Source organism: Sinocyclocheilus grahami, unplaced genomic scaffold, assembly GCF_001515645.1.
Source record: "Sinocyclocheilus grahami isolate Dianchi unplaced genomic scaffold, SAMN03320097.WGS_v1.1 scaffold39.1, whole genome shotgun sequence".
Lineage (NCBI taxonomy): Eukaryota > Metazoa > Chordata > Actinopteri > Cypriniformes > Cyprinidae > Sinocyclocheilus > Sinocyclocheilus grahami.
Window position 1 is genome coordinate 2486819 of NW_015505218.1, and position 13455 is coordinate 2500273.

Sequence of the window (13455 nt, forward strand, 5' to 3'; positions counted from 1 at the left end):
AATTGTTATTTATAATTATTATTTAAAAAAATGTGTTTGATGGGATTTTTAAATATGAAATATGTTCTGATTTGCTGTGATTGTGCCGTGTCACGCAGCATTTTCAGCAGGACATACAAATCACTTGGAAACTTGTCGCATCGCACCTGGTTGGGACAAAGTGTAATGGAAAAAGTCTCACCTGCACATGATTTCATGAGTCAGGAGCACACGGCACATCTCCGGATTCTTGTCCTGACCTTCATATATGATGGCCTTTGAACAGAGAGGGGGAAAAAGTCAGTGTTTGGACTCACACGGGCTTTATTTAACATTTTGGGAAATCAAAATTAAATTAAGCATATTACATATGAAGATGTTTCCAAATATATATTTCAGAAAGTTGACACTGACCACACAACATCCCCAAAAAAACATTTCCTCCACTTATCCACCCTCACATTCAAGCCAATTCCACTTGAGAAACACACTGCGAGGAGGCGTAATTCTGCCTTTAAAGCATGTTGGCCTGGTCGTATTTAATAAATATCAGTATGTGTCGTGGGGAATCGTCTAAGTGGTTCCAATATTTCTGGACAGGCTGTCCAGAGCTCTGGCTCCACACGTGGCTCATTAAGTAAAGGAAAACAGAAGGTGAGAAATGAAGGTGCTCCGATAAGAAGGACTCATTGTTTCACTTTTCGCTCTGGTATTTACTCTCCCTACAGGGCTTGGGGCTGAGGTGGGGTAACATGTGGTAGAGGCTGGGATGTACAATAGCACAAGCTCCGAACGATTTGAGGGATGGGTAACAAGCCGAAGAACACCTGTTGTAGGTGGAGGAGATGATACGAAACATAACTGGTTGCTCAGATTCTAACAAGCGGGAGAGGTAATGACAGTGATTCCTATGGATAAGGAAAAACATATTCATCAAAAATACAGCTGAAAGTCAACAGGAAATACTATTCACAAATTTACTTCTGTAATATAGCGTTGCAAAACCGTTTGTATCAAAATTTTACTGATAAATAGTTACTTGTCAATGGGATTCACATATACCAGAAATATTTCAGCAATCATGTTGTGTGTTTTCTATCAACTATTTAGAATCAGAACTAGCATGCCAGATTCGTGAATGAATCACTCTTTTAAAATCGCGATTCAGTTTGATGAATTCAGACAGTTCACTTACGCACTGAATCATTTGCCACAATTTCTCAAACTGAAATAGTAATGGCATATTTTATAAGATAAGAAAAAATTAGCTCTGATTGAGGGTGGATATTTACCTACTATCCATTCAATGTAAGAAACAAGCATAGCAAAATCGTTTGTCAATGACGAAGCAGCAGTGCGTGCAGCTTGTGAACGACTCTGTACTGCAGGTAAAGACGATTTATCCATTTATATCCAAAACAATATTTCAAAAAGACACCATATCACAAAAAAAAACCACAAGAAAACTCTATTTAGTTATACTTGCACGCTAAACGTAAAAAGAATCAAAGAAACAATGCCACCGGTCTTGTCCGATTCACAAGCAAGTGTCTTACGAACTGCTTTTTGCTGAATCAAAGTATACGGCGTGACTAGTGTAGTTTGATTCACGAAAAAAATAAGTCTTATGAGTTAGTTCTTTTTAGCGCACCTACGAATGAACGAATAACTCAATGAATCAGTCAGAGTGGATTGGGAATCAAGATCTGACTCACTTATTCAGTCTCCAAATTAAGTTTTGTGTACGTCAGGACAGGTTAAAGAAATGTAAACATAATTTAATTTTTTTTTACGAATTTTAACATAATTGCATAGGCTACACTATCAGTCCAAAGTTTGGAACAAGATTTGTAATGTGTTTCAAAGACCAAGGCTGCATTTATTAATCAGAAATACAGTAAAACCGTAATATTGTGAAACATCATTACCATTTAAAAGAACTTGTAATATACTGATTTGCTGCTCAAAAAAAAAACATTTATTATTATTATAAATGTTGAAAACAGTTGTGCTGCTTAATATTTGTGTGATACTCTACCATTAAAAAGTTTCAGTTTTTGTTTTTTAAGAAATTTATATTTTTATTCATCAAAAGGGACAGGAAAGATATTTATAATGTTACAAAACATTTATATTTTAAATAAATGCTGTTCTTTTGAATTTTCTATTTATTGAATAATCTCGAAAAAGGTTTCCCGGGTTTCAACAAAATATTAAAGAGCAAAAACAGTTTTCAGCATTGATAATTATAAGAGCCATTATTAATAATTAAACACCAATAATAATCAAACACCAAATCATCATCATATTAGAATGATTTCTGAAGGATCATGTGACACTGAGGACTGATGCTGAAAATTCAGTTTTAATGTCACAGGAATAAATTACAAGGGGAAATATATTCAAATGGAAAACAGTTATTTTATGTTTCACAATATTACTGTTTCATATAACAGTATTTATCTCTTCAATTGATAAATAAACTCTTTTTCTTTCATTTTTGCATCTCTCACTCATGGGTAAAAATGTGAAGTGCCTATGCGCTCACTGGCATACTACCTACGCTAGCATGTGACGTGCCAAACCATCAGTGGCGTGTGGCACAGGGGCGGTGGGGGGAGGCAGGAGGCTGGAGGAGGTGGGTGCGAGAGAGCAGTTGGGATGCCAGACTGGAGCACGGTGCACCATCTGGTACGGCCCCCCAATTTTCTCCCAAATTTTCTAGGCTTTGCTCTCACCCCTCCTTAACACAAAACACAGCGCTGCCAGGCTGGCAAAGCCTTGTGTGTCCCCCCTCCTCCCCGAGCTGAATGTTGGACATGGTATGCCATTCCGAACAGTGCCGCGTTTGACTACGCCAAGCGTGTCACCTTGCTAAGATTCTGGGATCTCGTTCGTAGGCATACCGACTGGCAGCAAATCTGTCCCGTTACGCACAGTCATTACTCTCTGCCATGTAACGGAGGTGTAATTCAGCAAGCCTGTCCAGCATCAAAAAAGTTTGTCACATTGACCTCAACTGGGAAAAAAACACTGACGCAAGGTTCTATCTACCAAGAAAAGGGTAATTTGACAGGAGAAATATCCAGAGACAGACGATACATTGGCTCATTGTTTGATGTCTTTCAGATGTACTTTACATTATACAAAGGCACTGAAAGCGATATTGTTACAGCCAGTGCTGGAGTTGGCAAGCTCGGAGCATTTGTTCAGATGGTTTTCTTTCACTTTGAGGGAATGGGGGCCAAGGTCTTCTAGAAGTACACAGCATGCATCACTGTCTGCCAGCCCAAAGACATGCTTCATATTTCTATCTATAAACACCAAATCTATCTTCGCCCATTCTGGCTGAGCTGTGCTCGGGAACAGCGGTATTCTTCCACTTGTTTTAATGCCTTAATAAAATATTATGAATCTGTTATAAAATGTAATTCGGGTAATATCCCGCCATTAAAGTCAACCATTTACTTTACGTATTTAATGAATGCACATTATTGTTTTTTTTTCTCACATAATAACATCATGTTTTGTTTTTTTATCCTGCTTTCGTCAAAGCAAAAAACAGTTGAATATATTAAAAATCACAATACATTAAAATTGATTGTTTTGTATTACAAGGTTTCTGAATTTTTTTTATATGCAAATGAGGAAATGTCTAATTAAATATACACTAATTTGCATACATTTGCAAAACAGAAATCGTGAATATTGGATATAGCCAAAATCTGAATATTTATTTATTTATTTATTTATATATTTCAGGTACAGGCTTTCACAGAGAGGATCTCTCTTTTTGTCACTTTATGAACCATATCATATTTTCAACAGCCAGGGAAATAGAAAAAAAAACTTTTTAGTGATCAAATGTTATATAAATCAAGCAAATGATATAAACAAAACCTTAGGTATATACAGTAGGTAAGAATAAAACAGTAGAAATGTCTAATTAAATATACACTAATTTGCATACATTTGCAAAACAGAAATCGTGAATATTGGATATAGCCAAAATCTGAATATTTATTTATTTATTTATTTATTTATTTATTTCAGGTACAGGCTTTCACAGAGAGGATCTCTCTTTTTGTCACTTTATGAACCATATCATATTTTCAACAGCCAGGGAAATAGAAAAAAAAACTTTTTAGTGATCAAATGTTATATAAATCAAGCAAATGATATAAACAAAACCTTAGGTATATACAGTAGGTAAGAATAAAACAGTAAAGGTGTATGCAAGTGCTACTGAAGTCGAGATTTCTGGCTCAGAAAGAAAAAGATATTTAAAGATATTGTAATTGAAATCTACAGATGAAAGTGTAATAAAATAAACACTTAAATGTGTCATTTGAATATTTCTTTCCACTAGTCTTAAACAAGACTTTTGTTATGGAAGTTTAATAGTCCAAAATCTCAAAATTGTCCAGTGCATGAAACACAATGCTTTGCCTGTAGAGTCACAAATTCCTCCAGTCATACAAATGGAAGCGACTCATATAAAGATGAATTAGTCTTTGCATATTTTGTTTGTATTAAGCGCTCTCAAAAGGGAAATTTTAGGTTACGGGCTCTTAAAGTGGGCCATCTTGATAACTTTTAAAGGCCTTGGCTGCGTTTTACTGCGATCAAAGAACAGGAAGTGCTGTGATAAACGCAGGAAATAGATTCTTTTTGATTTAGAAGGAACATCGAATGTGCAAAGGTGGCGCGTAAAAAATTACCCTATGTTAATGTTACAAGTGTGATATTTAGGGCAGTTTTAACTGCGTGCCAAAGTGCGAGAAGGGCACATTAATAAGCATGCAACATTCATATGCCTTGTAATACATATTTCATCTCGCCAAGCACACTTTTCATATTTCATCCAGCGTTTTCCTCACTGGCTTTGATGTGACGTCTGAAATCGAAGGCAAGTAAACAAGACGCTATAAATACATGGAAACCTACTTCCTACACAGTTGGCATCATCTGTTAGCATGCCATTAAGAACACGGCTGCCTTTTTTCCCAGGCCACCGCGCTACCTTTAAAGAGGTGCTGTCTTGGCAGTGATTTCATTCTTTGTTCTCCCACACACACAGAAGCGTTCACATACACGAATAAGTATCCCACCCCACCCCTGATCAGCTGTTCAGACATAAAGCCTGAGAAACAAGAGAAGCGGAAGAGAGAGCAAGAGTTGGGCAGGCAGACAGACAGGAGAATAGAGGCAGGGTTTCTAGAGACAGCTAACCGACATCTGAGGGACTTCTAGACGGTGCAAGAATTTGTGCAGGAGAGCAGGGAACAAAACAAGGCTGAAAAGAAGAGAGTTGTGGAGTGGATGGGTTAAAAGAGTGATAAAGCCACGTGAAAAGAAATGTGTATTGCCAAGCCAATCGCAATGCATTTTGCATTTGACCTGCCTTTGGAGGGCGGGGTTTTGGAGAGAGGGTGTGGTCTGACTCACTGGTTAAGTTTAGCTCAAGCTCAAGTTAGCTCGAGCTAAACAACGAACATCTCGCACTGCATCGTAAAAACATAAACAATCCAGGAGGTAATGAAAGAGGAAAAGGAAAAGTAGGATAGATGAGGGAGGAACGTGGGAGGTCTGCTGTCTCTGCGCTATGTTTGTCAGATGTGTCGGCGCTGAATCTGCTGATCACAGTTCTTACTGTCAAACTCACACCTAAAAGCCCCCCACGTCCCCAGCTCCTTCTTGTGCACCATTATGAGTTGCAATCCCGGTATAAAGGTGTGATTATTTTCGCCAAACCCGTCAAGTGCAAATCCCGCCCCACTGCCAATTCTAAAGATTTCATTGGTCACGTCAATCACAGTATTTACTGTCTACACAAATACTAACCTTAATGTTAACTCTGGCATAGCATCGATAGCACATCCTGATAAATATCATTACTGTTTGTCGTGATCGGAAATATTTGTGAAATCTGAACTCAATCCATGAATTTTAAACTTTTCTTGCCAGGTGACCAAGTGATTGAGCTGACCAATGAAAACTGCGGGGCGGGGTTTGCACTTAACACACGTTACTATTCCTTGAATTAGCATGCTAGAATCTTAGTATGTGAAGTATTCCTCCCGCAGCCGCCTAAACTCAAGTATTCTGGGTTCAATACATGTTAAAAGCATGAAAAACAAAACAAAAGAGAAATGCGCTACAGCTCAGCATGTCAGATTCGGAGCACATATGCTAACCACTAGGCCACAGCTAAAACAACAGATGCTGTAAATTAGCACTATAGCTTGAAATGTAAAACACTGAGATGTTTACGGTATCTGCTGAATCTAATAATTTGCCTGTGGCAGTAACTACCAAAATAACAAGCGTAACTGTTGCGCAGTTGCAAGAGTAAATCAGTCTGGCCACAGAATAATAAGCTCTGTACCCGCAGTATAACAGCAAATCTGGACACTAATTACAGTCCAAGCTAAAGCTGTTTTAGCTGTTTTGAGTGTAAGTGTTTTAGCCTTGCTAGTATAACGAAACACTGTAGCAGCCTCTGTGATTAGCATTTGTTCCCACAGCCACTTAGAAAGTAACAGTTTTGCTAACAAATTTGAATCAGCGCTGCGCTCTGTGTTCAGTGATTCGGCCAGGAATCCATGCGATTGGAAATTTCGCGCAAAGGTCATTAGAAAACTGCTTGGTTTGAAAGTGACTTTCTGTGTGCGCTGTGCATCATACGTCGTTGACGACGGAGAATGGACCTTTCGGCCTGCGAAATGTCATTACTGTCGCACCTTAACTCACTCCACAGTCCAATAACTAGCATCTCACGGCCGCTTCTGAGTGATTACAGAAGGCCGACGGGGATATTCGAACATCACAAAAGATTACACTGTTGAAAAAAACAGCATATGCTGATTAGGTATGTTTTGACGCTGGGATGCTGGTTTATGCTGGTCCTTTGCTGGTTTATGCTGGTCATGTGCTGGCAAAGGACCAGCATAAACTAGCAAAAGGACCAGCATAAACCAGCAAAGGACCAGGATAAACCAGCAAAGGACCAGCTTAAACCAGCAAAGGACCAGTTTAAACAAGCAAAGGACCAGCATAAACCAGCAAAGGACCAGTTTAAACCAGCATCCCAGCATCAAAACATACCTAACCAGCATATGCTGTTTTTTTCAACAGGGTACTCAGGTCGTCTGTAACCCGATAACGACTGCCAGCGGAATAACATCCGCACTCCCTTCTCAAGAGTGTCTACTCTTCAATCTGAAAGCTTCTTTTTAGCCCGAGCCTCAACATGGGCCGAGACACCTGTAGCTGTCCTGTGGTCAGCCGCTATCCAGGTCTCATTTCACCCTCTCAACAGGTCTGACTGCCCCAGAGCAAAACCACATCTGATCCCGAACTCTCTCTCGCTCTCATTCACCTGAGGAAATCAAAGACAACAGCCGACCGAGCTGTTGGCGCGGTAAATATATCACTCGCTACAGTGCTTTTTGAGCTGTTACAAGGTAACTAGCTGTCTTGTCGTTGGAGAAGGGGATTTGATATCCTCCGACTGCCGTTACACATGTTCCCCAATCTTTAAGTGTAGTTCTAAGCGGATCCCTTTAGCGAGTGATTTAACCATAGGTTGTCTTCACATCTGAAAGCTTCCCGCACACAATGCGGCAGCAAAGGGGATCGCAATCTCATTCCTTGTGACTTCTATTACACGTGTTGTAATACCTACGTGAAAATAATGAATACAAGTGCTAAATATATTCCGAGAACACTGACATGAAAACTGCCGGCAAACAACTACAAAAGATTTGTGAGGGGGAAGCCGAGGCGTCTGGGTGATTATTTTTTAACTTGACACTGATAAACAGTGCTCTAGCGACACTTCGCTCAAAAGTGCCATGTCCTCCCACGAAGTGCAGCAAAGCAGATAGTTAGGAAACAACAGCTCTTCTACCTACTGCCAGACTAGCGCTGTCAAAGTGGCAGCTACTGGGGTTTAGTGCGCTTTGATGTTTCCCGCCAAGGCGGGAGGGAGAGGGAGCTGCCGCCCGCAGGTAAGTTAGCGACCGTTAGCGAAGTGTAAAGAGCCTAGCGTGGAGCCTTTCTCAGTTTGCAGCAGGCGGCTAATAAACACGGATATGTTTCTCTTTGCTAATCACTAATTCCTATGACATGCTAATTAGGGCTGATCCAAGGTCAGGACAAAAAAAAACATCCAGACACTAGCCCAGGGCCACACATGTCTTCGGAGACAGATCAAATCAAACAGGAAACCGGAAACAGGCAACACTAATAATGTAGATCTGCCATATTGTACATACTAGAAATGAAACAAGCAAGAGTTCAGAAGAAAGCAGCCGAGCATGACATGTGAACCACACCAACGGGAAACACAAACATGTTCACGAAAAGGCTAGAAAGAGCTATGCAAGTGTAGCAAAAAAAAAAAACTGATAAGAAAAATCCGAAAAAAAAATATGGGTGCCCTAAAAATACACTCTATGCCGCACAGTTAAACACCAAACAAACTTTCAAACCGTCGAGCACAAAAAGTCCAAAAGAGGCCACAGGACATCCAATGATGCATGTAAAAATGTGACACTCCCCCTGGGAGATACGCATGCTCTCCGCTGTGAGATTCATCTGTACGGGGCACAAACAGTATGTATGCATGCCCCAACATGTATGAATTAGCCTCTGGTGACATGTGCAGATGGTGGTGCACGGGACAAGATGAACCCTTACCTGTTTAGTCATGGAGTCAATTAGCCTTACATAAAAATCCTGCTCTGTTCTGATGCCTGCAACACACAGAAACTTGACATCAGCACGTGCTTTTCATTACATTTTCCACAAACACATTCACATTCATTATCTCTAAATCGGCCATTGCAATGCACTGTAACTGCACCAAGCATAATGCTCCTGAAATAACACAAGCCTAATTGTATTGTAATATGTCCACATATTAAATATATGCCATATATGTCAAACAAAGTATTTTCGAATACTATATTTATAGAGGAAAATATACATTAAAGAACTAAATAACTATACTTTTTTTTAGGGAAGATATTTTGTGATGGAAAAAATGCCTAACACTGAACACACCTGCCCATGTCACATATCATAATTAACAGTTTATATACTACTTTCTAATGACTCATTTATATGGTTCATTCTTTATGAAAACACATTGAATTTAAAAATGAATATAGTTGAATTATTTCAATTCAAATCTAAATGGGGCCAAAATGACGAGTTGCCTTTGCTTTTCAACTATACTTTGAATTTGAATACTGATGAATAAAATCAAAACTCAAAATGACAGAAATGATTGCGATGGAAACTAGTGATGAAAACGTTTACAAAAGCACTGTGCACAATATGCTTGAGAGGTGGCAGAACTAACAGCTGGTTTATTTAGAAACTGACCAGATGACAAATGATAGACAGGCTGTCAGATTACACACTAATGAACATGATCAATTCACACTCCCTCCAAGAAAAACACATTAACTATTAATACCGCGTGCATGGTTGGAAATGGGTTTCTAATTGATTTAAACCTTGAGTGAATTATTAATGCTTTAAAATCAAACTGATTCATTGTGAAGAGCCATGCTTTGATTTGAAGAAAGTAAATGAGAATTAGTTGGCGTCGAGGAGTCAGTCACTGATTGCGTTTAATTGTTCAGACAGAAAACAGTCTCCATCGGTTCAATTATTGATTTAAATCACTGCCAATCTTCGTCAAATTGAGATCTCTAATGACAGCACCTGCTACTGTTGCTATTTTCGTGCAATGAATTGCAAATCACGATCAATGCAAGTGCGTCGCGCGCAAATAGGAGCATGTCTTACCGTTGCTGTAGAGAAGTTGCAGTCTGTAATGTATGCCATTGTTGGTCTTTTCACCTGTAGTCTCCTGTGCATGAAAATAATATTACAACAGGTCTGAAATCATACGCTACATAGGTACTAATGGGAGGAAAGTCACTGCGCTTACAAAATGATTTCGTTTGGGCCTGTTTAATCAAGTCAGCTGTAGCGCAAATACTGTTTTTGTTATAAAAAATTAAAGAAACTGCGTGTGTGTGTAGCTAAACAAAACAGAATTAGTAATTGAATTTAATGTATGAGGTCAAATTATTCTTAGCTGTATTATGTTATGTCACTAAGCATTATAGTAAGTTATAGGCCATTACTGATATTACTTATATAACCTTACATGCATTTAATGCATGACCTACATTTTTATAAATATGTACATTTTGCTCTATTAAAATGGTTGAAAAATTCTGTTAAGGCGGCTGAAAAAAAATACAGGTTATTGAGTTTTGAAGGCATGCAAAATTAAAAGACCTATTCTGGGATTTTATTTATAAACGTAAGAAATGCATATTAAACCTTAATCTTACATGTAGTAGCATTGTTCATGTTCAATAACTATCCGATTTAATTCCTAAAATGTTTATTTCAATTGCAATAATACTGATCACACATGATTTCAATAGGCTATATTCACATGTGAATTGTTTCAACGGTTTTCAAACGTGCATGATTTTGCTGTTTACTAGGCATACAATATGCACTTTTAAAAATAATTTAAAAATTAAAAAAACATAAAGGCGTATGCGATCGTGGCTATTTAGTGGCCCGGGGGATTTTATTTATAAATGTAAGAAATGCATATTAAACCTTAATCTTACATGTAGTAGCATTGTTCATGTTAAATAACTATCCGATTTAATTCCTAAAATGTTTATTTCAATTGCAATAATACTGATCACACATGATTTCAATAGGCTATATTCACATGTGAATTGTTTCAACGGTTTTCAAACGTGCATGATTTTGCTGTTTACTAGGCATACAATATGCACTTTTAAAAATAATTTAAAAATTAAAAAAACATAAAGGCGTATGCGATCGTGGCTATTTAGTGGCCCGGTGACATCGTGGTGCTGAAACTCACCTTCTCTTTTTCCACAAATCCGACAAAAGAGGTTCTCTCGATTTCCACCGGCTGTCCTTGTCGGTCATAAAGGGCTAAAACGAAGTGGAAGAAGTTGGATTTGCGAAGATTTGAGGGCGGCTGCTTCTCGAAGTGCGCCCGGGCCAGTCCCACTCCACTGCGGGGAAGACACGCAGAAAGGCCCGTGTTAAAAACATCCTTCAGATATTATAGACGTGTTATTGAAATAAAGTGGATGTTTAATTTCTAGTCCCACTGAATGGAGAATTAAAAATGCCTATACATGTGTATATGCGAAATCTTAATGAATTAATCATTTTTATTAGACTATTATTATTATTAGGCTATTATAAGGCAATTGTTATTCTTATTATTTCTCCAGCATGTTCAATCCAGTGGTCTTAGGACCTCCAGATGTGACTGCATGCCAAAGAAGGTGAGCTTTGGCAAAGTATACCCAAACTTTGCATTCAAAGGAACTCATCAAAGCTCACTAAACGACAAAGCAAAGCGCATCAAATGCGTAATCCTCCACAATCCGGATCGAGTTTCCTCAAAACAAACGCCAGCAGCAAGATCGGTCCGCGCTCCGTGGGAGGTGATCGCAGTCGCAGCCCCGGGGGTCTCTTACCTCTGCGCGGCCGTGTTCGCGTCCAGCACCCCGGCGCCTTGCATCCATGTTCGGACTGCGTTCATGCCGATGGGCTCCTCTTTCAAAATACTCCCACTCCTTTGGATGCTCTCCTGAATCCCAAACATGAAACCGGGATGTCTCGCACTCTCTTCCCGTTGGTAGTGTTCTCAGGTGCCCACCTCCCGTGCGTAAAAGAGAGAGAGAGAGAGCGCGCGCGCTTGAGAGAAAGAGAGATGGGAAGGAGTTTGGAAACCAGGACAGATCCCGGTGTCACCAAGACTCAAAGTGGAAACAAAAAGCAAGTCGTCTTTTCTTGTGCTGCTGATAATGTTTCCTGGGAGCAGCTGGTGCGATCAAGCAGATCTCATATCAAATGTCACCATGACCTAACAACTTTTCTCCTCTTGTCTTCTTTTCCCCCGATTTTTCTTTGTCAGGCCAGAAACAAAAAGAAACTCAAAAGTGGCTAAATCAAGAGGAGGCTGTATCCTTAGCTCTCTCTTGATCAAATTGAAGTGATTTGTGTCTCTTCCCAAAGGAATCGATCCTTCCTTTGGCTATGAGAGGGGAACTAAACACGAGCGCAGCAGCCCCAGAGGCTTGAAGGAGGGATCGGGAGAGGCGGTCCGAACGCAAACCAGTGTCAGATCCGCCCAACCAGAGCTGCCACCCTCTCTCTCTCTCCTCCACCCACTCCATCAGTTTGTCAGATGGCATTACTCCAGCATTCAGAAGAAGCTGATTGGAGTTAGACGCTACAAACCTCCCGCAAAATGGGGCTGTGTTGATCCATCTAGTTATCTTCTTGACGCGGACAATAAAAACACGTGCGTCTTGTTCACACCTAAAAGCTTAATGTGAACTTGAGAAAGCCGTTAATAGGGAGAGATTGCATGCCGATGTTGTGCAGCATTGCAGTTGCATCCACATTGATATTCGCACGCGCACTCAATTTCTACTAAAGATTGAAAAATGTCAAGACGCCGTTTGGGGTTCTTCAGATTCTTTGCAAAACCTCTAGGCAGGAGGCACTTGAAATCCACAAGATCTTGCACCTGAGACCTAAAAGTAACCATTAGAGAACGTTATATAAACCTTTCATAAAAAAAATGTATTGAAATGCACGGTCATCGAAGAGGCTAAAGAGAATGTTAGGAATTGATTCCCAAAACGGGAACCACGCGCTGGGAATTAAGAAGGCTTTGAGGCACTTTAAATGTACAGTGAAGTTCATTCTAGTGTATCTGAAGCGCCTTCAGAAGCTTGTCCAGAGGGTCCCGTCTGTGTGACGGTCTGAGGAACCCAAACGCTGCCTCAAGTGTCTTTTAAGCTGTAAAATATGATCAACCTTTCATGGAATTATAAAGCTATGTTTCAGATTTGACGGACGAATTTGAAGATAGATAGTCTTTATAGACAGCCTATGTTGACTCAAATCCAGCTCCTGGGTTTCAAATTCAGATACAATTCAAAGTAGAGCTGACTTGTGGATTCGATTTTTTTAATTGTATTATTATGGTCATAAACTTTTGTTTTTTTTTAATTCAAAAACGAGTTAAGAGAAAACAGGCGGATTTCTATATCATGTGCTGTTATAAAGAAATATAGATTCTGTAGATTCAGAATGCATAGGCTATCTTTGGGGGGAAGATTCTTTTTATGTGGAAGATATAGCCTAGGTACACGCAGTCGCGCATGGTCGATAACACAATATAAATCAAAATGATACATAGATAGGAATTATACCAATATTATTCAATATTTTGCACATACTCCTGTTCGCAAAAACATGTATCTTATTCGATTTCGATACATTTTGGACTGTTTCCTCTTTTGGCAATGAGGTAGCCTCGGCTACATAGATACAAAAAATACAGAATGTGAAAAAAAAAACGAAATTCCAAAT

At 39.3% G+C, this 13455-nt stretch overlaps 1 protein-coding gene across 2 annotated transcripts in view; it reads right to left on the minus strand.

The window, feature by feature from the left end:
• The window catches only part of ebf1b (EBF transcription factor 1b), a 153321-nt gene extending 141147 nt beyond the window's left edge, over positions 1-12174 (minus strand). For both annotated transcript variants that reach the window (XM_016267605.1, XM_016267606.1), the window contains exons 1-5: positions 11547-12174; positions 10916-11072; positions 9802-9865; positions 8683-8738; positions 182-255 (exon numbers count right to left, since the gene is read on the minus strand). In XM_016267605.1, coding sequence (XP_016123091.1) covers positions 182-255; positions 8683-8738; positions 9802-9865; positions 10916-11072; positions 11547-11674 — 479 coding nt within the window. In that variant the 5' untranslated portion in view covers positions 11675-12174. The remainder of the gene's footprint in view (positions 1-181; positions 256-8682; positions 8739-9801; positions 9866-10915; positions 11073-11546) is intronic.
• Between the last annotated feature and the right edge of the window lie 1281 nt (positions 12175-13455).